Source organism: Balaenoptera ricei, chromosome 12 (genome assembly GCF_028023285.1).
Source record: "Balaenoptera ricei isolate mBalRic1 chromosome 12, mBalRic1.hap2, whole genome shotgun sequence".
Lineage (NCBI taxonomy): Eukaryota > Metazoa > Chordata > Mammalia > Artiodactyla > Balaenopteridae > Balaenoptera > Balaenoptera ricei.
In genome coordinates, this window is record NC_082650.1 from 40,919,607 (window position 1) to 40,942,462 (window position 22,856).

A 22,856-nucleotide genomic window follows, 5' to 3' on the forward strand; every position below is an offset into this window, starting at 1 on the left:
TTGTTCTTCCCTATCTCTGCAGATCTCAACGCTACCCATATTTTAAGGTTCAGTTTAAATGCCACTTCTTCCCAATCTCTTCCTCTTATGAATTCATGTAATTCTTTATCTGTACCACTCTTGTTCCACTTTGTGCTTTAAAACATCTTTATCAGAGTTATCTATATACAAACTTTTTCTCTGACACTACAGGCAAAGTTCTTTTAGGGCATGGTGTATGATTTATCTTTTATCCCTCATAGATTCTAGCGTGGTGCTCCACACTTTATAAGAAGGGATTTATTAAAAGTAATGAATAAATTCATGCGTTAAGTAGGTATATTGTTAATAATATGAGATGTACCAGTGTGTAATGGGAGAAAAACTGCTGATACAGAATTCAGAAAACCTAGCTTTTGCCCCTCCCTATCACTAGATAACTCTGTGATTTTGGACAGTTTCCTTATTTGTGTGTGTGTATATCTGCACACACACTATGCACACGCTATAGTTTCTTCGGCAATAATTGAAAGTTTCAGCTAGATCCCCCTTGTTATCTAGTGATGCTTTTGAGTGTTCATGCTTAATTTGGTCATCCAGTGTTGTCAAAGACTAATCCAAACTTTCAGTCTCTCCTGTAGTCCTCTGTACTGTACAACCCCTTCACTTTTGGTAGATGATCACACTTCATACCTCACAGAGAAAATCTGCCTGCAGGAAGAAACTTGTTCAGTCCACCCTCGTACATTGCTGTACATTATACGTAGAATAATATCAATTATTCCTTCCTGACACTCACGTGTAAATCTTTAAGAAGTAAACAGACATACTTATCTATATTTGTAATTCAAAATCTTATATATGCATTGCTTGATGAAAGTACAGTATTCTAGACCATTTTTGTGTTAACAGCTTTTGTGTCCTGAAAACCAAGTAAAAGTAGATTGCTTTAAAACTATGATTATTTGTTTTGTACTTAATATACTTTTAAATGCTTTTTTTAGGAGAAAAGTTATTTTGTAAAAAGTTTCCTGTTAATTCCTTTGAAAAATATAACTGACAGCTCTTAAAAGAACAGGATTCATCAGTGTGTTTTCAAAATTTACATTAAAATATGTAAAAATATTGCTTTCATCAATTTTCAATTAAAATGTGATTATTATGCAGAGTTTTATACATTTTTATAACCCAGTGTTCTGTTGTTTATAGCTACTGATGCAAATGTGAAGAATGAAAGTCTTTCATCTGTGCAACAGCTTGGCGTTAAAATGACTGTCAGGTATATTATAGGGAAATATCTCCCTGTGCATTTCTAGAATTTGTTTTGTCTAGCTGATATGTGCTTAATAGTATTTAATTTAACAATCAACTATTTTGTATGCTTTAAATGCAGAGTTTGTTATTCAGAAAATAATAACTTTGTTTTGAGGATATTGACACATGATTAAATTACCCTTACAGGTAAATCAGTTACAGTTCATTACTACTTCATAGGCTAATTACAATGTATTTAAGTCTCTATGACTGTCAGGTTTTTTCCAAAAATAACATTTTAAAAATCAGCACATTGGTAGCACAATCATACCATTTTCTAAAATATGTTTAGTTTTTATTGTCAGGATATAGTTATGAGTAAAAAGTACCTTAATGATAGATGCAGAAGTTAAAATGAATAAATGAATTATAGGAGTTTGAATTTTTTGTACTGAAATTATAATTTTCAAAAGAAATGGACAAGCGGAACAGACTGGGAGTTAAGGTCTGTGTCCCTGAACTCCTCTTTTTCTTGATTATTACATGGGAATCTTGATAGTCCCATTCTATCTACTTCGTTGGGTCATCTTCAGAATCAAGTGTAAAAAAGATGCATGTGAAAGCTTTTAAAAAAGACTGTTTGGGGCTTCCCTGGTGATGCAGTGGTTAAGAATCTACCTGCCAATGCAGGGGACATGGGTTTGAGGCCTGGTCTGGGAAGATCCCAGATGCCGCGGAGCAACTAAGCCCGTGAGCCACAACTACTGAGCCTGCGCTCTAGAGCCCGCGTGCCACAACTACTGAAGCCCATGCACCTAGAGCCCGTGCTCCACAACAAGAGAAGCCACCGCAATGCGAAGCCCGCGCAGCGCAACGAAGAGTAGCTCCTGCTCACCACAACTACAGAAAGCCCGCGTGCAGCAACGAAGACCCAACATAGCAAAAAATATATATAATAACAATAAAAATAAAAAGGACTGTGTAAATCCATAGCATTATAACAAAAACTATGATAGTAATTCTAGCTCACCCACCTATATCACATAGGGTATATAACCCATTGATTATGTTTTGTGACCCTATACCCGCCTTTTATATTGTAATGACCTATTTCCATTCTGAAATGGAAACCGTAGGTAATATGAGCAGTCTAGTCACATATGTTTTTTTAATTCAACATAATGTCTTACTGTTAAGAAATAAACAAAGTGATTTATAATGAAATGTTTGTATACTACTATGGTGCCAGTAGTGAGACATAGCTGGCACACATTTAGAATCATTGTAGCTGTGGCAGCTACGACTAGAGACTGATTTTATTTTGGTGCATCAAATATTACAAGAGGGTTGCCACTGGCAAAGTGACTTTGCAAAATGGTGAACAAGTCTTAGTAAGGCTTCAAGCAAAGCAAAAGAACTATCTTTCCCTAACTTACACATGGTTTCATTCAGTGTATAATAAAAGATATGACTAATATTTTATGATTTATATGAAACAGAATTAGTTTCAGATAATTATAAATAGATTTTTCATCTATGCAAATGACAGGCAGGACATTTACAAGTTGTTACTGTGCAGGACTAACTGTCCCATGTCTAACCTCCTGGCCCTTACTCAGCAACTATCAGTAGTCCCGCAGTCATTATGACAATCAAAAGCACTCCCATAAATTTCCAAACTAGCCCCTGGGGGAAGTGCCACCCTCATATAGAACCATTGGACTATATGAAGTCTAAAATTGCTTCTAAATGTAACATTATGTCAATCTAGCCTATGAACATTCCATGTTTTAGATTAAGTTCAGGAAAAAATGCTTATATTCTACTACTCATCTATAGTATCCATGTTTTGTTCTTTCACTACCATTTCATTTTCCTTTAAAGTTATTGTATTTACCAGATGAATACTGCTAATTCCAATAGATCATAATAATCAGGTACATATATTGAGTGTTATTCTTTCGTAAGTGCTCTGTATAACATAGTTATGCTAAAAGTAGAAATTTGAAAACTTAAACCATGAGATCTCAAGAGAACTACACTTTGATGAATGTTAAAAAATGAATTTACAATGCAGGGCCTGACATTTTTTCATTTTGTATGTTTTCTGGGCTTTTACAGGTATGGCAAGTTCCTCAACCTGTTAAGAGATGGTGCAGAAAATGATCTTACCTTGGTTTTAAAGCATTGTGAGAGATTCCTGAAACAGCAGCAAGCTTCTGTAAAATCTTCTCTTCATATCCTTTTCGAATAATTGACAGTACTTGAACTCTCTTCATATGTTTTTCAGAATTCTTTGATGGGGTACTTTAATACATTTATAGGAAAATAATACTTTAACCTATATTGGTGATTTGTAGCACTATACCTTTATGGTATTTTATTCTATATTTTAAATATGTACTTTATTAGACTGAGTAGTAATTATTAAATTTTATTAGTTGAATCTTAAATGAATAAGTAAAGTTATTAGAATGTATTTTCAGTTATATATAAGGAAGTTTTAAAAATCGGTTTAGTAAATCAGAATAATACTCTAGATTTAGTAAATCTAGAATAAGAATAAAACATGCATTTATTTTATTTGAATTGGTTATCTTTCAGAAATAGGGTTTGACTTTAAGAAAAAAGTGTATACAGATCTTTTGCATTACTGAATTCTCAAAATGTGTGGATTTTTTTTTTTATACTTGATTATGCTAATAATTTGGCAGATAACCTAAACTAGAGAAAGGGTGGTACTATTGTGTTAGTGACTTGAACAGTGTGTTTCCACGGAACAGATAGTTTTTCCTCCGGTTGCTGGTGCTGTTGGCCTCCACTGGGCGTGTCAGCGCACATGGTACATTAAAATAGTCACTGTGCAAGTGATTTCTTTCATTAATAAAGTTTGATTTTATATCAATAGCTTATAAATTGGTTGAAGACAAAATGAGGACTAAGTATCCTTAATATCTCTTTCCTGATAGAGGTTCTGGAAATGAATATTTATGGAGTTCTTATATCTCACCATGTTAAGATAAACTATTATAAAAGTTCCTTAACTGTGCTTTTCAGTCTGCTTGCAGGGAAGTTACACTGGCCATGACTGGTTTGTATCTTCTTTGTTCATAATAATGTTGGGGGACAAAGACAAAACATTCCGATTTCTTCAGCAGTTCTCCAGGCTTCTGACTTCTGCTTTCCTTTGGTTGCCAAGACTACATATTTCTGTAAGACTTTTTCGTCTATTTTTAAAGGAGTATTTTAAATTTTAAGGAAAATCCTATTTAAATTCATTGGGATCTTATTATTTTATTTGTAGAGTGCGCTATGTACTCAATATTCATTTTCTATCTGAATGCAATTTTGAGTGATTCCTTTTGAAGATACAGATTTGGCATTTTCTCGAATACTTTCTGTCTTACCTAATGGTAACTGAATGAAAGATTAGTGATAATAGGTGCATTATTAAATTTTAAACTTGTCATTTAGTAAACTATAAAATTCCATATATAAAGAGAAAACTATTGAATGGATATTTTTATTCTTGCTTTGTTAGAAAGAATCTCTGGTTAAATTATAGTATGAGAAAATAATAAGTTGAAATTGTATCCATATTGTATAGAGGAAAAGCACACTATATATACATTTTGGAAATCTATGATGAGTTTTGATTAAGGTAGTATAGTGTATTTTTAAAGATTTTACTAGTTCCATGAGATCCAAGTTTAAAGGTAAGTGCATCCCTCAATTTATTAAAGTTTCTGTATTTTGTTTTACTTATGTACTTAGTGCATTTAAGACCTCCAACTTGGGGAAACTATCCATTAAAATAAGCCATGCTAATGCTTCCCAAACCTTTTCCATGACATGTTTGTTGTACTTGGACAACAGAATTACACGGCACCCAAGGATAAGTTGTTAAGGGGGCTAGAGAGTATCTATGTCAAGTTAAATGAAAGCATTTCTGACATGCTTTTGCAATATGTATTTGTGATAAAAGAAAGCACCAAGGAATACATTAAATATTGAAATTTTATGATTTTATGCTTGAAATAGCTGTATGTAATTCCTGAATAATACTTCACCATACGTGAGAAATTTGCTCACGTAAACAGGAGGAAACAAAAGGCAAAAAGCTATGTACTAGCTTTTCTCCAATCAATGGAACTGTTTTCCTTCTGTTAACCAGAGTTTGAACAATTCTTTAAATTGTACATGAAGGTTTAAAATATCCTAAAGGTCTTTCACTCTTTCATTTACAAATGTAATGTTAAAAATTCTTTTGATAATAAGTATGGATTTTAAGTCTATCACACATTTTCATGTCAAGTATTTTAAAATGATACCTACATGCCACTAGTCTTAAGTATTCTACTTTAGTGTTCAGAGTGTGACACAGTCAGACATCACCAATGAACTGTTTTTAACCATAATTTTGTAAAGTTGCATTTCTGCTTTGACGCTATAAACCTAGTTTTCTCACACATTATTTTATTTTTAACACAACAAGAGTGATGTGCTCCACTAGCATTTCTTCCTATAAAACTGAAATCAGGCAGGACTCTAGCAGCTTTGAGTTTATTAGACTTACCATTTTGATAGCGTCAATTTAATATGGAATATAGATCTGTGAATGGAATGGAGTGACTTATTACCCAGGGGTTTTAGAATGAGCTCTTGATGTAAAACCTTGACACCTTTCTGTTGGTGCAGCTATATCATCAGTGAAGACTCATGCAGTGCCTTCTGTAGTATCATTTTTTTTTCCTTTTCAAGTACAAATATACCAAGTTGAATATTTTATTACCAGTAGTTTGTTTTACTCTTTCTTTGTAAAGCAAATAACATTCTGCTAAACATTCCTCTTCAAGGATTCTGTCTAGAACTGTTAGCTAAGTGCAGTTACTAATGTCCGTATAATCAGTACTCCATAGTTTAAATGTTTTTGATTTAATAATCTTTTGGATTGGTGTTCTTGCTATACCACTTTCCTTGTTAGTGCATGCAGTAATAGACTTAATATATTACTTAAAAAGTGGTCCTTTTCTATTATGCTTGTTCCATTGGTCTCAGACATTACACTGACACTTTCTATGCAGGTTGACAAAATAAGCAAATCTGCAGTTGCCACAGGACATGTTAAAGACACTTTAGCTTTAGCCATTAATAACACAGCCTTGTCCACCATCTTTAGCACAATACCACATTTTTGTAATCAACCTCAAAAAAGCTTCAACCTGTTCCCCCAGTCCCCCATTCCCCTACCTCATTACCCTGTTCTATTTTTTTCCTTTTGTTCCATAGCCTACATCAATTCCCACTATGCTTCTTAATTTATGTATTTGTTTATTATTTATACACTTAAACATAAGCTCTCTGAGGGCAGGGTTTTGTCCGCTGACATGTCCCAAACTATGTCCCATCATAATTATTCAGTAAATGTGCTGATATATGAATTAATATTTAAATAGAAATTTGTAAAGGACAGTAGGCTTTTTTATTACTTTAGAAAATGTATTTAAGAGAGCTCCTCTACATTCGTAAAAGTGTTGTAAGCAAATTGCATCAAAAAGATTTAAAAATTTGGCCTAGGATAAACAGTATAGGACATAATGAAATATTAATTTGAAGTTCTCAAAATTTTATAAACTATTACTATTATTGTGAGATAAAAATAATTTGAAAAATGTGTCCTTAAGCTGTTTAGACCAGAAGGACTCTTTAATGTACTGATTTAATTAAATTATCTTCCAATTTTATTTGTCCTTAAGAAAATCCTTCCTGAATGATAAAATAATCATTTTTTATGGAATTTCATCAAGAATCAGTTTGACTAATTGTTAACATCAAAGCTGTTAATAAATACAGATTAAGAAAAATCAAGAAATCAGTTATTTCCATGGAGGAATACCTAATCTCAAACAATAATTATAATAAAAGTTACAGTCATATATGCCTTCTCTGTTAGTAGAAACATATGAAAGAGAACAAATTAAATTGAAATAAAAACTGGAGTATTTTAATGCACATAAAACCAAAACTCCATTGATGATAAACCAGGCTGAAGTGGCATTCAAATGAAGTACTGTAGTTCAACAGGAAGGTATCATGGGACACTTACTTTATATACATTATATTATTTATATAGATAAAATAAGAGCGTGTGTGAATATATCTTCCTCTTCATAAAATAAAGTAATAATTACCTAACACGGGAAGTTTGGAGTTTAAAATTCTAATAGCATTGAAATATTCATTTGATTTAAATTTTACAACCATTAGCATGTCGTGGCACGTTTGTAACCCATTTGCAGGGCATTAGCAATAGTAAGTCATGTAACCAGTCACTTGCTGGAAAGAGGACAGGTGTCAAAACCCCTTCCCTTTCTTACACGTGACTTTAAATCTTAATCATATTTGAAGATTCCATTTTCCTATGTGTTTTTTTTTCCCCTGAGAGGAGAAAGATTTGTTTTTTAGAATTATAGAATCAAAGTTTAAAAAGATACCTCCAGAGTTTTCTATTCACCCCTCTGCATGATGTGCATGATGCGCATGCTGCACAGAGTCACTGCAGCACTGCCAGTGAAACACACAGTCACTGCAGCACTGCCAGTGAAACACACAGTCACTGCAGCACTGCCAGTGAAACACACAGTCACTGCAGCACTGCCAATGAAACACACAGTCACTGCAGCACTGCCAGTGAAACACACAGTCACTGCAGCACTGCCAGTGAAACACACAGTCACTGCAGCACTGCCAGTGACACACAGTCACTGCAGCACTGCCAGTGAAACACACAGTCACTGCAGCACTGCCAGTGAAACACGGCCTGTTCTCTGCCCACAGGACCCTAGAGTGGAGGACTGGACTGGATTGGATTGGATCAGCTTGGATTGGTTTGGAGAGTTTGTCTTTTCTAATAGGGTCTTGCTATTTAATTTCCATAGATTTTTCTTAGTGTCACGAATAAAATGACTCATCAGAACTACCTCTAGTGGAAGAAAACAACTAAGACTGCTTACTGTGTTTCATTTCTTTAAACACATATCTTTCATTTTTAATCATTAAAGCCAAATACTCTAAGAAGTGGCATAACATGAACATTTTGGTACTGATAATTTTTTACTCATAATTTTTTGCATGATACTGGCCTAGTGTATATGTTACTTAGGTGATCTATTAAATGCTGTGATCCTATATGTGGTCTGCTTCATCCTATATTCTGAATTTTATTTAGAGTTACCTTTTATTAAGCGTTACCATCCTTTCCAAGAGTTATGACTAACCAAAATATATCAAAACACTAAAAGTATAACAAACATAATTTATAATTTGATGATTCAGAAGATTCCTTGTTATATTCATGTGACTCAGAGCTGTCATTATTGATTTGGTTTTATGAATACCATTTACTGTAAATTAGAGTTATGAAATAAAAATAGGCAAATTAACAAAACTTTTATTATAAGAAAGTTTCCTGTGATTACAGTGTGCAATCATTAGTATGTTGTTGTCATTCAGTCAATTTGTTGAGTAGCTACTCTATGCAGGGCTTGGCGCTAGGAGCTGTGTTGGTTACCAAAATTTATGGCATAATTTCTTCCAACAGAGTATAATTCATAAGAGTAGAAGAATTCTTGCCTTATCTTTGGGAATCCATTATATAATAATGTTTTATTTTCTTTGAGAAGGTAATTAATTAGTCTATTATCTCCATCTCTATACAAACCTATTCTAAATATGTTGTTTTTAATACAAATTAGAGAACACTGTGTAAGAAATATTTCCAATATATACAATTCTTACACTATTATATATATATATTCAGAAAATTATTAGCTAAGTTTGCATTGAGAGTTAAAGTATTACATTTGTATAAGTTGATTTATTTTGCTTTTACATATATTTATTAGATTCATTAATTCTACTCTACAAATAGTAATTAGTGAAACATTGTGTATTCAACAAAAGAAGATAAATCAAAGGGTACTAATTCTCATTCAGTTCATATTATTCTTAACTACTTAATAAAAGTAATTTTCTTTGCACATTCATCTGAAGTTGACTACAAGATGTTCATTTAATATGCTATGTATGTCTTCAGTCGTCAGTATATAATATTAATTTTTTTGTGTAGTGAGATATCTCCCTAAGAACCTATCATAAAATATATATTTGTACCTGTATGTTCCCACAAATATATATTTCTACAATGTGAAATGGTAACCCATTTATCATAATGAATGATAAAACACAAAAACTACTGATAAATCAACTCACTGATTTCAGAAATTTTCATATATTACTCAAACCTAAATCCTTAAAAATGGTTTAGCAGTATAAAGTTTGAAAAAATCCTTATTTTAACACTTATGTAATTGTTATATATGAGTTTGATTTTTGATTTTAAAGTATTAACTTTCTTTTATTAAAAAAGTTTAAGTTGCCCATTAAAGGTAAAAACGTTAAAATGGCTCTCTAGAAGTCAGATCTAATTTGAGTATCAATGTTTATTATAAGTCTGTAGGATATAATAGCTAGTCTAATAGTTTTTCTTGAAACAGAATTACATCTTCAGGTTTATTCTTTGTTTAAAAAATTTATTGTGGTTAGATGTTGGGTTTAAAGTAACACTCAATAAAACATTGAGCATTCATGATAAATTGTACCCAAGAACTAAATTGAAAAAATAACCGACTTTATGAAGAAATGGCTGAAAAATGCAATACAAGTTTGTAAATATATGTGTATATGTATCTATACATATATAATATATATAATATATACATAGACATATAAATAAATATAAAAATCATGAAATAAATTTTATATATTTGTAGATAGATAGCCTGAGTACTTTGATGGGAATGCATCACAGTTTTAGATACGAATTTCTTATGAATTTCCCAATTTCACTTATTAGTAACTAGAGCTTAGATTTGGGTTATTTAACGTTAACTTAGAAAAAGCAGATTAGGCAAATACCAAGAGCTGACAAACTAAATAAACCTTTTTGATGTTTTAGAGTCATTGACTAAATCCAAGGATATATAAGCATATTGAAATATACTTAGTTTTAAAATGTAAAGCATTTATTACTCATGTACTCATCCATGTATTTATTCTTTCATGCAACATCCATCTCCATTATTCCATAAGGGATTGAATTTGTCACAATTACAAAGTGTTAATTTTATTCCTTTATCGTGGAAGGAAGGTATATCATACTGCCTTTATTGAGTTTTAATCTTTCTATAGTGTTTAATGTTCTAACTTTTTAACTTACATAAAATTTGCAGTAGCTTGTTATGCCACCATGGTAATTTTGAAATAGCAATTTAGAGCAAAAGATTTAGATGAATTTGATTGGTTTTAAATTAGCTGCATATTCATTAATTCTCAATTTTTCTCTTTTATGCAGAGGTACCTACCTATTGACACCATAGAATCTGGCATTCATCCAGTATATTTTTGCAGCACTCACTATGTTGAAATGCTACTGAAAGCAGAAGTGCCACTTGTATTTTCAGCTTTTCACATGTCTGGTTTTGCACCATCACAGGTAATCCATAGGAAATAGTATTTCTTCAACTCCCAGATCTCAGTGTATTTAAAGAAAATTACATTCTCATCAAATATAGGAAATACATTGAAATTAATCACGTCATTTTTGTAAGTAGTCATACATCTCTATGTGTTTAAATCTTTAAACTGGCTTTTTTCCCCTAGGTCTTTTATAACATATAGGTTTGCTTTATAGTAGATCCCTGGCATTCACAGATGTTGAGTTCTGTTTCAGCTATTCAAGACATAGACATTCTGAAAGTCTATGACATGTAGCTATTTTTTTTTAACATCTTTATTGGAGTATAATTGCTTTACAATGGTGTGTTAGTTTCTGCTATATAACAAAGTGAATCAGCTATACGTACACATATATCCCCATATCCCCTCCCTCTTACGCTTCCCTCTCACCCGCCCTATCCCACCCCTCTAGATGGTCACAAAGCACCGAGTCGATCTCCCTGTGCTATGCTGCTGCTTCCCACTAGCTATCTATTTTACATTTGGTAGTGTATATATGTCCATGCCACTCTCTCCCTCCGTCCCATCTTACCCTTCCCCCTCTCCAAGTCCTCAAGTCCATTCTCTACGTCTGCATCTTTATTCCTGCCCTGCCCCTAGGTTCTTCAGAACCTTTTTTTTTTTTTAATTCCACGTATATGTGTTAGCATATGGTATTTGTTTTTCTCTTTCTGACTTACTTCACTCTGTATGACAGACTCTAGGTCCATCCACCTCACTACAAATAACTCAATTTCGTTTCTTTTTATGGCTGAGTAATATTCTGTTGTATATATGTACCACATCTTCTTTATCCATTCATCTGTCGATGGACACTTAGGTTGCTTCCATGTCCTGGCTATTGTAGATAATGCTGCACTGAACATTGTGGTACATCACTCTTTTTGAATTACGGTTTTCTCCAGGTATGCCCAGTAGTGGGATTGCTGGGTCGTATGGTAGTTCTATTTTTAGTTTTTGAAGGAACCTCCGTACTGTTCTCCATAGTGGCTGTATCAATTTACATTCGCACCAACAGTGCAAGAGGGTTCCCTTTTCTCCACACCCTCTCCAGCATTTATTGTTCGTAGACTTTTTGATGATGACCATTCTGACTGGTGTGACGTGATATCTCATTGTAGTTTTGATTTGCATTTCTCTAATGATTAGTGATGTTGAGCATTCTTTCATGTGTTTGTTGCCAATTTGTCTATCTTCTTTGGAGAAATGTCTGTTTAGGTCTTCTGCCCATTTTTGGATTGGGTTGTTTGTTTTTTTGATATTGAGCTGCATGAACTGCTTGTATATTTTGGAGATTAATCCTTTGTCAGTTGCTTCATTTACAAATATTTTCTCCCATTCTGAGGCTTGTCTTTTCGTCTTGTTTATGGTTTCCTTTGCTGTGCAAAGGCTTTTAAGTTTCATTAGGTCCCATTTCTTTATGTTTGTTTTTATTTCCATTTCTCTAGGAGGTGGGTCAAAAAGGATCTTGCTGTGATTTATGTCATAGAGTGTTCTGCCTATGTTTTCCTCTAAGAGTTTTAGAGTGTCTGGCCTTGCATTTAGGTCTTTAATCCATTTTGAGTTTATTTTTGTGTTTGGTGTTAGGGAGTGTTCTAATTTCATTCTTTTACATGTAGTTGTCCAGTTTTCGCAGCACCACTTACTGAAGAGGCTGTCTTTTCTACACTGTATATTCTTGCCTCCTTTATCAAAGATAAGGTGTCCATACTGTGCGTGGGTTTATCTCTGGGCTTTCTATCCTGTAACATTGATCTATATTTCTGTTTTTGTGCCAGTACCATACTGTCTTGATTACTGTAGCTTTGTAGTATAGTCTGAAGCCCGGGAACCTGATTCCTCCAGCTTCATTTTTTGTTCTCAAGATTGCTTTGGCTATTCAGGGTCTTTTGTGTATTCCATACAAATTGTGAAATTTTTTGTTCTAGTTCTGTGAAAAATGCCATCGGTAGTTTGATAGGGATTGCATTGAATCTGTAGATTTCTTTGGGTAAGTATAGTCATTTTCACAATGTTGATTCTTCCAATATAAGAACGTGGTATATCTCTCCATCTGTTTGTCTCATCTTTAATTTCTTTCATCAGTGTCTTATAGTTTTCTGCATACAGGTCTTTTGTCTCCTTAGGCAGGTTTATTCCTAGGTATTTTATTCTTTTTGTTGCTGTGGTAAAGGGGAGTGTTTCCTTAATTTCTCTTTCAAATTTTTCATCGTCAGTGTATAGGAATGCAAGAGTGTTCTGTGCATTAATTTTGTATCCTGCTACTTTACCAAATTCATTGATTAGCTCTAGTAGTTTTCTGGTAACATCTTTAGGATTCTCTGTGTATAGTATCAATGTCATCTACAGACAGTGACAGTTTTACTTCTTCTTTTCCAATTTGGATTCCTTTTATTTCTTTTTCTTCTCTGATGGCTGTGGCTAAAAGTTCCAAAACTATGTTGAGTAATAGTGGTGAGAGTGGGCAACCTTGTCCTGTTCCTGATCTTAGTGGAAATGGTTTCAGTTTTTCACCATTGAGAACAATGTGGGCTGTGGGTTTGTCATATATGGCCTTTATTATGTTGAGGTAGGTTCCCTCTATGCCTACTTTCTGGAGCGGTTTTATCATAAATGGGTGTTGAATTTTGTCAAAAGCTTTTTCTGCGTCTATTGAGATTATCCTATGGTTTTTCTCCTTCAATTTGTTAATACCGTGTATCACATTGATTGATTTGAGTATACTGAAGAATCCTTGCATCCGTGGGATAAACCCCACTTGATCATGGTGTATGATCCTTTTAATGTGCTGTTGTATTCTGTTTGCTAGTATGTTGCTGAGGATTTTTGCATGTTTGTTCATCAGTGATATTGGCCTGTAGTTTTCTTTCTTTGTGACATCTTTGTCTGGTTTTGGTATCGGTGATGGTGGCCTCGCAGAATGAATTTGGGAGTGTTCCTCCCTCTGCTATATTTTGGAAGAGTTTGAGAAGGATAGGTGTTAGCTCTTCTCTAAATGTTGATAGAATTCGCCTGTGAAGCCATTGGTGGTGGGCTTTTGTTTGTTGGAAGATTTTTAATCACAGTTTCAATTTCAGTGCTTGTGATTGGTCTGTTTATATTTTCTATTTCTTCCTGGTTCAGTCTCGGAAGATTGTGCTCTTCTAAGAATTTGTCCATTTCTTCCAGGTTGTCCATTTTATTGGCATATAGTTGCTTGTAGTAGTGTATCATGATTCTTTGTATTTCTGTAGTGTCAGTTGTTACTTCTTCTTTTTCATTTCTAATTCTGTTGATTTGAGTCTTCTCCCTTTTTTTCTTGATGAGTCTGGCTGATGGTTTATCAATTTTCTTTATCTTCTCAAAGAACCAGCTTTTAGTTTTATTGTTCTTTGCTATTGTTTCCTTCATTTCTTTTTCATTTATTTCTAATCTGATCTTTATGATATCTTTCCTTCTGCTAACTTTGGGGGTTTTTTGTTCTTCTTTCTCTATTTGCTTTAGGTATAAGGTTAGGTTGTTGATTGGAGATGTTTCTTGAGGTAGAATTGTGTTGCTATAAACTTCCCTCTTAGAACTGCTTTTGCTGCATCCCGTAGGTTTTGGGTCATTGTGTTTTCATTGTCATTTGTTTCTAAGTATTTTTCGATTTCCTCTTTGATTTCTTCAGTGACCTCTTGGTTATTTAGTAGTGTATTGTTTAGCCTACATGTGTTTGTATTTGTTACAGATTTTTTCCTGTAATTGATATCTAGTCTCATAGTGTTGTGGTTGGAAAAGATACTTGATACGATTTCAGTTTTCTTAAATTTACCAGGGCTTGATTTCTGACCCAAGATATGATCTATCCTGGAGAATTTTCCTTGAGCACTTGAGAAGAAAGTTTAGTCTGTTGTTTTTTTGGTGGAATGTCCTATAAATATCAATTAAGTCCATCTTGTTTCATGTGTCATTTAAAGCTTATGTTTCCTTATTTGTTTTCATTTTGGATGGTCTGTCCATTGGTGAAAGTGGGGTTTTAAAGTCCCCTACTATGATTGTGTTGCTGTCAATTTCCCCTTTTATGGCTGTTAGCATTTGCCTTATGTATTGAGGTGCTCCTATGTTGGGTGCATAAATATTTACAATTGTTATTATCTTCTTCTTGGATTGATCCCTTAATCATTATGTAGTGTCCTTCTTTGTCTCTTGTAATAGTCTTTATTTTAACGTCTATTTTGTCTGATGTGAGAATTGGTACTCCAGCTTTCTTTTGATTACCATTTGCATTTTTAATGGCAATGATAATATCTCCTTCATAAGGCTTCTGTAAGGATTAAGTAGGGTAACTAAGGGCAAGAATTCTTATCACCACTGTGTATCTGGTATGTGAGATACTGTATCTTATCTAATAGTAAACGTTCTTGTCTCTGCTTTTGGGGTACTGGGAAGGTTTAATGGTTTTTTGAGGGCCTGGAATTGGAAATGTGGTCATATGCAGTAGCCCCAGATGTCTCCCTCCTGTGCATAGTTAGTCCTTCATTGGTGGAATGTGGATTGTTTCTTCACTATGTTATCAGGCTCAAATTTAATATTGTAGAACTTAAACCTTTTTTCTAATTTTAGAATCTTTAGGTCAGAGTCCCAGAAGGTAGAAATACTTAATCAAAAAGATATGAACACTTTTAAGGCTCTTGATGCATATTATCAAATTGTTTTGATTTTTGTTCTAAGAAAAATGAAGAGACTGTCTGTTCTTCAGGACTGCGTATTTGGCTTTTTCAAAACTAATTGCTAAATTTTTAAAATTTGGGGGGTTTGGGGAGTTTTTTAAACATTAATATGGTTGATTATAATTCCATAGCTTTGTTAACTAGATGTATCTTTTTATTAATTGCCCACCTGTCTTAGTGTTTCCTATTAACTTGTAAATAGTCTTTAAAAGTAACTACCACTCTCCAAATCTCTTCAATTCTTGAGTAATAAATATTTTACATATTTACTTTTGTAATATATTGGCTATTTACTTAGTTAGTATTGTATTTTACTTATTGTAACTTTATATTGTGTCTTAAAGTGGGGTAAGAGTAAGCCTATCATTTCCTTCCTAACTCTGTCCTTAAAAAGTTAGTTTAGCTATTTCTACCTAATGGTTCCTCTATGTGCACTTTAAGGTTATTTTTCCCAGTTCAAAGTGGGCATTTGAGTTTGAAATTTAGATTGCTATTATGTTAAACTATAGATCCTCACTGTACTCAACCTTCCTATCTAGGAACATGGTGAGTTTTGACATTTATTTTCTTTATGTTATATTTTACTAAAGTTGTAAAGCTTTTTCCAAAGAGGTGTAGTACATTTCTCACAGATATTTCTAATTAGTTTAGCTTGATCTCTTTTTCAGTTTTATTTTCTCTTTGGTTATTATTAATAACTAGTAAAGTCATTAGCTTCTGTATGTTGATTTGGTTATATGTTTTTTCTAGATTTTTGTTAATTTTTTCCTCCAACCTTCTAATGTACTTTATTTCTACTTCATTCTTTTTTAAATTATGTAATTTTTCATTAAGCATAATACCCTCCAGGTCCATCCCATGTTGTCCCAAATGGCAAAATTTTATTCTTTTTTATGGCTGAATAATATTCCATTGTGTGTGTGTATATATATATATATATATATATATATATATATATATATATATATATATATATATATATATATATATATACCACATCTTCTTCTATCCAGTTTATCTGTTGATGGACACTTATTTTGCTTCCATATCTTGGCTATCATAAATAGTGCTGAATATGAACATTCAGGTGCATATATAACAAATCAGAAGCAGACTCACAGATACAGAGAACAATCTAGTAGTTACCAGAGAGGGGAGAGGGTTGAGTGGAGGGGCAAAATAGGTGAAGGGTATTAAGAAGTGCACACGACTAAGTATGAAATGTTACAGCATAGGAAATATAGTCAGTATTGTAGAATAACTTTATATGGAGTATACTCTGTAAAAATATCAAATTACTGTGTTATACACCTGAAACTAATATAACATTTTAAGTCAACTATACTTCAACAAAAAATTTTTGGAAAATTTTCCACTATAATACTAAGTAATAGTGACTTACTTGTTTTAGACTTGAATGATTACTGGGAGATCATCCAGCATTTCACCATTAAGTAGTAACTATTTATGGAGAGTATTTTTCCCTGTCATGCTATGGAAGAATATTTCTAGTCTGTGTAAGGTATTGAATTTTGATTTCTTTCTTTTAATCAAGTGAGAATGTTGAATTTTGTCAAGTTCTTTTATTGTTAAGATTATCTTGATCTTGGAACTTATTTGACCTGTTTATAGGACATGTTGATAGATTTTTTAATAGTAAACTATCCTAGCATTCCTTTGGATTTGTCCTACTGGAGGTCTTTTTCTTTTAACTAGACAATATAGTTCCTGACATTATATATGTGCCTTTATACTTATTTTGAAGAGACCTTATGTCATTTATTACATCTATTTGCATCAGGTTACTCTGCCTGCTGAATTTTAAATTTCCTGAAGTTTAATAAGAAGTCTAAATATAACAGAGGAATTGCCTGTAGTGGAAAAGCCAATTCTTTCTGTGCCAATTCTAGCTCTTACTGTGTATGTACCTAAAACACTTCTGAGAATTTTGAAACAGAAAATGTTTAATTCTGCTTGGAAGTAGTTACTTAAATATTTACTATAAGCTCAACAATCCATTCTTTCTATTTTTTTTAATAATTCAAGCCAGGGAGCAATATGTTCCTGAGAGTTCCTTGTGTCATTCTAGTCTTGATTAATATGATGTATATTGTCTTATATCTCCAATCATTTATTAAATTGCTAACATATAACCTTTAAGAATGGACTACTAAAAACTGTGGGGAAAAGCTTGTAATACCTAAGGCCCCACTATATCAATTTGGTACCTCTTTATCATTTTGGCATCTCTAACAATTTGATACATGTTTATCAATTTGAAACTGCATACATGTAGCAGGTTTACCTAATAAGAACTACTGCATTATTTCTGAGTAGTAATGTTAGTATGTTTCTTAAATTTATCTAATGTAAAAATGCCTTTTTAATGGCTCCTTATGTGAGCTAATCATTTTGTGCCTTAAGAAGTGTGTATCATTGCTTTGTTTATATTATTTGCCGTTCTATTGCTAATTATGAACTATGAGAACAACTTTTAAGTAGGTATAGGTGGTTAAGTAATTATTTGGGTACAAATTTTGTATTTCAAAGCTTATTCATTCTGATCTAATTAAGAGCGGTGCTTTTTGAAGTTGCGTATTTATAGACACTAAGGGATTGGTTGATTAATGAAGGAATTTGTGAGCAGGTTGCTAAATAAAATATACAGATCTCTAGAGTAAAAATAATAAGCTTAACTAGAATACAAAAAATTAAATGTAGTTAGAAATATATATTTGTTGATTAGAGTTTGAGTAACTGAGATTGGAAGGAAAATCAAAATTCAAATATATATTCTTTCTTTTTAAATGAACAGAAAATCACATGTTCTAACTTTTTGACCAATTTTATTCTATGGTTAAAAAAAACTTTATTGTATTTTAGTAATTTTCGTGCTTTAAGAAGTACCCTTCATCTTTAATGATTTACCTTTTTTTCCTTGGGGTTGTCATTCTGCATATCAGTGATTATTGTACTATACTGTGTCAGCAAGTGGGCTAGCATGGATAATCCTCCAAATATATTTACCCCCACCATGAAAGCAGGATTAAAGAAAACTGTTTTATTATTTCATATTTTGTGACATAGTGCTTTTGTAAAATGCAAAATTATACAAATGTAAAGCTAAATTTCAAGACTGGGAATGCCCCTTGTTCAGTCACATTCATAAATGTGCATGTCCCCAAGCTTTCCCTTTCCTCACGTTGTTGATGTTGCTACTTGAAATGATACCTTCTCCCTCCTTGTGCCCCATCTTTACTTGTCAGGTATTTATCCTTGATGTCTGTCCAAATGGAAGCTTTTTGGATCACCTACAAGTAGATGATTCTGCTTTGAATTTGTTTGCAGTTTCTGTATTATTCTTCTGGTAGAAATATATCTTTTTCTTTGTGGAATCATTATTTGTGTGTTTACCTCTTTCTTACTAGTTGAAGTTCCTTAAAGGTATGTGTGCCTGACCTATCTTCAAGTCATTTAAGTGTCTGACACAGTGTCTTGTCTAGAAGTGCAACAAAAATAGTATCTTTTTATTTATAACAACTTTTTGCAGTATAAAAAGTGTGTTTCCAGATCTTATTTCATTTAAAATTTTAACTTCATGACAAATGGAGAAATTCAGGATCAGTGAAGTGAGTTAATTGACTTACTGATATCACCCTGATAGTGAGGACTTCACTTTAAACCACATCTTACTTTACTAATATTCTTTCTATGATGAACAAATAATGCCAGAAGAGCTGTTAAAAATAGTGTCTTTGTATCATAAAACTTGATCATTTAGAGCATACCTATTTTGACTTAATCAGGTATCCATAAGTAATTGTTCTAACCGATGTTTTTTCTTAAGAATTAAGTAAATGTTTTGAAGATTGTTTTTTTTTTATATCTAGATACAAGTGAGAATAATTTACCTCAGATAAAATAATTATATTTATCTCAGTGTTGCATCTTAATGTGCTTTGGCATAAGCTTAAGTATGATTAAGGAGCAAAATTTTCTAGGAAGGCTATGGTACGTTTTGATGCATATTGTATAAGTGATTTTCCCCCCTCTTTATCCTAAAAAGACATTCAAATGTTTCAAATTATAATGCAGTGTAAGGAACATTGGTTTACTATAAAAACATAATTAGTTTGCTTCACTTTCTTTGTAACCTATTCCATAAACTACTAATAATATTTTCTCAATGACTGTAAGGCCTCAACTGCTTGGTTTTGAAAATATAGTGTATTTTTGAGACTTATTATAAGAGGGAATTTGGCAGTATCTAGCAAAAACATATGTGCATTTACCCTTTCATCCAGCAGTCTCATTTATAGAAATCTATCCCAGAGATACACAGACAAAAATTTTGAAAACATATGTGTACAAATATGTTTTTATAGCATATAGTATCAAAAGACTAGAAATAATGCAAGTGTCCATAAATAGGGGATTGTTGAATGAGTTATGGTTTATCCACAGGGTAGCCCTATGCAGTTATAAAAATGAATGAGAAGTACCTCTGTATATTGCCATAGAGTGATATACAAGATCTTCTGTTAAGTGAGAAAAAGGTGGAGACAAAAAAGAGTGTTTAGTTCATTACTATTTGTATGAGAAAGGGTGGAGATATAAATACATGTACAAATATCCTTATATTAAAAACATGAAAGAATATATCATATTTTGTTAAATGATTTCTTATAGGGATAGGGAAAAGAATAAGCTGAAGAGTCAGGTAATATACCTTACTTTGTCTTTTTACTTTGGAGTCATTTAAATAGTTCATATAATAATATAAATACATATAATTAAATGAACCTAACAGTACCCACTTGATAGTATAACCTTATAAGAGGCACTTTATTTTTTTTAACCATTTTTAAATTATAGTTAATTTACGGTGTTGTGTAAGTGATTCAGTTATACATACATATATGTGTGTGTGTGTGTGTATATATGTGTGTATATATATATATATATGTTATTTTCAGAATCTTTTCCATTATAAGTTATTACAAGACATTGAATATATTTCCCTGTGCTCTACAGTAGGTCCTTGTCGTTTACCTATTTTATATATAGTAGTGTGTATATGTTAATCCCAAACTCCTAATTTATCTCCCGCACCTGCTGTTATCCCCTCTGGTAACCATAAGTTTGTTTTCTATGTCTGTGAGTCTCTGTTTTGTAAATAAGTTCATTTATATCGTTTTTTTTTAGATTCCACATATAAGTGATACCATATGATAGTTGTCTTTCTCTGTCTGACTTATTTCACTTAGTGTGATAATCTCTAGGTCCATCCATGTTGCTGCAAATGGCATTATTTCATTCTTTTTTATGGCTGAGTAATATTCCATTGTGTATATGTGCCACATCTTCGTTATCTATTCATCTGTCGATGGACACTTAGGTTGCTTCCATGTCTTGGCTATTGTAAATAGTGCTGCAGTGAACATCGGGGTGCATGTATGTTTTCAAATTAGGGTTTTCTCCAGATATATGCCCAGGAGTAGGATTGCTGGATCATATGGTAGCTCTATTTTTAGTTTTTACGGAACCTCCATACTGTTCTCCATAGTGTCTGCACCAGTTTACATTCCCACCAACAGTATAGGAGGGTTTCTTTTTCTCCACACCCTAAAAGGCACTCTAAAACACAGTAATTTGACTGTACATGCCAAGTAATACGTTGTCTAAATGACAAATAAAACAGCAAAAATACTACTGTTTTAAGTAATCATATTGCTTGTGGTCATGTTGGTATTATTATTCTGGATTATTGTTTTTGTTGTGTGTGGTAAATGAAATGAAAAATTGATTCAGTTTGTTTTAAAGCAAACACAGATGTAACATATAGCAACTTACGATGTGTTTTATCTTAAAATTTTTAAAGAGGGGGATCCTATACAGGAAAATGGACTTCAGACATATCAACCAGTCAGAATTTTGAAGCTTTGATGGATCTGGTTCATGTACTGCTTTTTTCCTTTTATGTATATTTGGAATAATTCCATAATAAAAATGTTACAGAAAAAAGTTCATGTCTATTTGGACACATACTATTTCTTTTGTCCTGTTGGAGTCCTAGACTGTCAGCTGATTCACGGACTATTTCATTTTATAAATATAGAGAAGTTACTTCCTTAAGAATTAAAAACTATAACTCATGGTTCAGCATTCTTCCAGGGAAATAGTGTTTTAGAATTCTATTACAATTTAATAATTCTGGAGTATCTTACACATATAATAGCAATAGCAGATACAGTTCCTACCAAGTGAAGAAGGTCATATATTTAAAAAGTGTATGTCTCCTCTTTAAATATAAGTCCTATGAGAGCAGGAACTAACTGTCTTTTGTTCACAGAAGAATTATAACACTTCTAGATTAGGTACATAAATGTTTGTTAAATAATAAACATTTGTACCTTTGTTATAGAATAACATTTACATAGCACTTGATATATTTTCAATGTGCTTTCAATTATAATCTCTCTTTTTCCCTTTCCTAAATTTCCCATGTGTAGAAAAGGCTGGTATTATTCTCCCTTTAATGGAAAAAAATAGACATTGTATAGAAAACAGTGCTTGAACGTTGTGTAAGTGCCAGGAAGTTGCCACTGCATTAGAAACTATGTATAATAAATAAGTAATTGCAGATTTGGGGGCAACTTTTTTTAACCAATATGGGTAAAGCTTTATGGATAAATAAGTATTTTGACTTCGGATATCTGTGTTTGAATCATATAAAATTGCTAGGCTTAAAGGTCAAAATGAGTTGACGATCAACAGTTCCACACCATTCAACCTGTAGAATAGTCAGGCCAACTAGAAAGAAGATAGAAACTGTTACCCCTTCATTACTGTCGACTTGCTAGTCACCTATGAAGCTGACAACTGAATGGGAACTGCTTTCTCTGGCTACCTGGATCATTTGTATTAATTTTCACTCTTCGGTTGTTTCTCCTTCTTCATTCATCCAGAGTCTCTCATTTTCATTAACAAAGCATGGTCCTAAGTTGATTGGTATTAACATCTGTAGCAAAGAACAGACAGAAGCCTGGCAGCAGTGCATTAGGGAATTAAAAACGTTTTGCTTCTAGTCAAAGAACCACTGACTCTTTCAAGCCATCTAGTCAAGTAGGAGCAAGAGATATGATATTTCCTCCCCAGGGCAGCTGAGCCATACTGTGTGGATACTTGATTAGGCAGTGGAAGTTGGTGATGAACTTTGCATGCCAACCTCAGTGGTAAATTGTAAATCATAAATAAAAATAAAAAGATTGGAAAGTAATTGTCTTAGTTTCCCAGGACTGTAGTATCAAAGTACTACAAAGTCAGTAACTTAAAACAACAGAAATTTATCATCTC

At 32.7% G+C, this 22,856-nt stretch overlaps 1 protein-coding gene across 2 annotated transcripts in view; it reads left to right on the plus strand.

Moving 5' to 3' along the window:
• Positions 1 to 22,856, plus strand: part of TBC1D32 (TBC1 domain family member 32) — a 185,970-nt gene that overhangs the window by 151,382 nt on the left and 11,732 nt on the right. For both annotated transcript variants that reach the window (XM_059941965.1, XM_059941966.1), the window contains 4 exons: positions 1,189 to 1,258; positions 3,355 to 3,470; positions 4,291 to 4,445; positions 10,646 to 10,786. In XM_059941965.1, the coding sequence (XP_059797948.1) occupies positions 1,189 to 1,258; positions 3,355 to 3,470; positions 4,291 to 4,445; positions 10,646 to 10,786 (482 nt within the window). The remainder of the gene's footprint in view (positions 1 to 1,188; positions 1,259 to 3,354; positions 3,471 to 4,290; positions 4,446 to 10,645; positions 10,787 to 22,856) is intronic.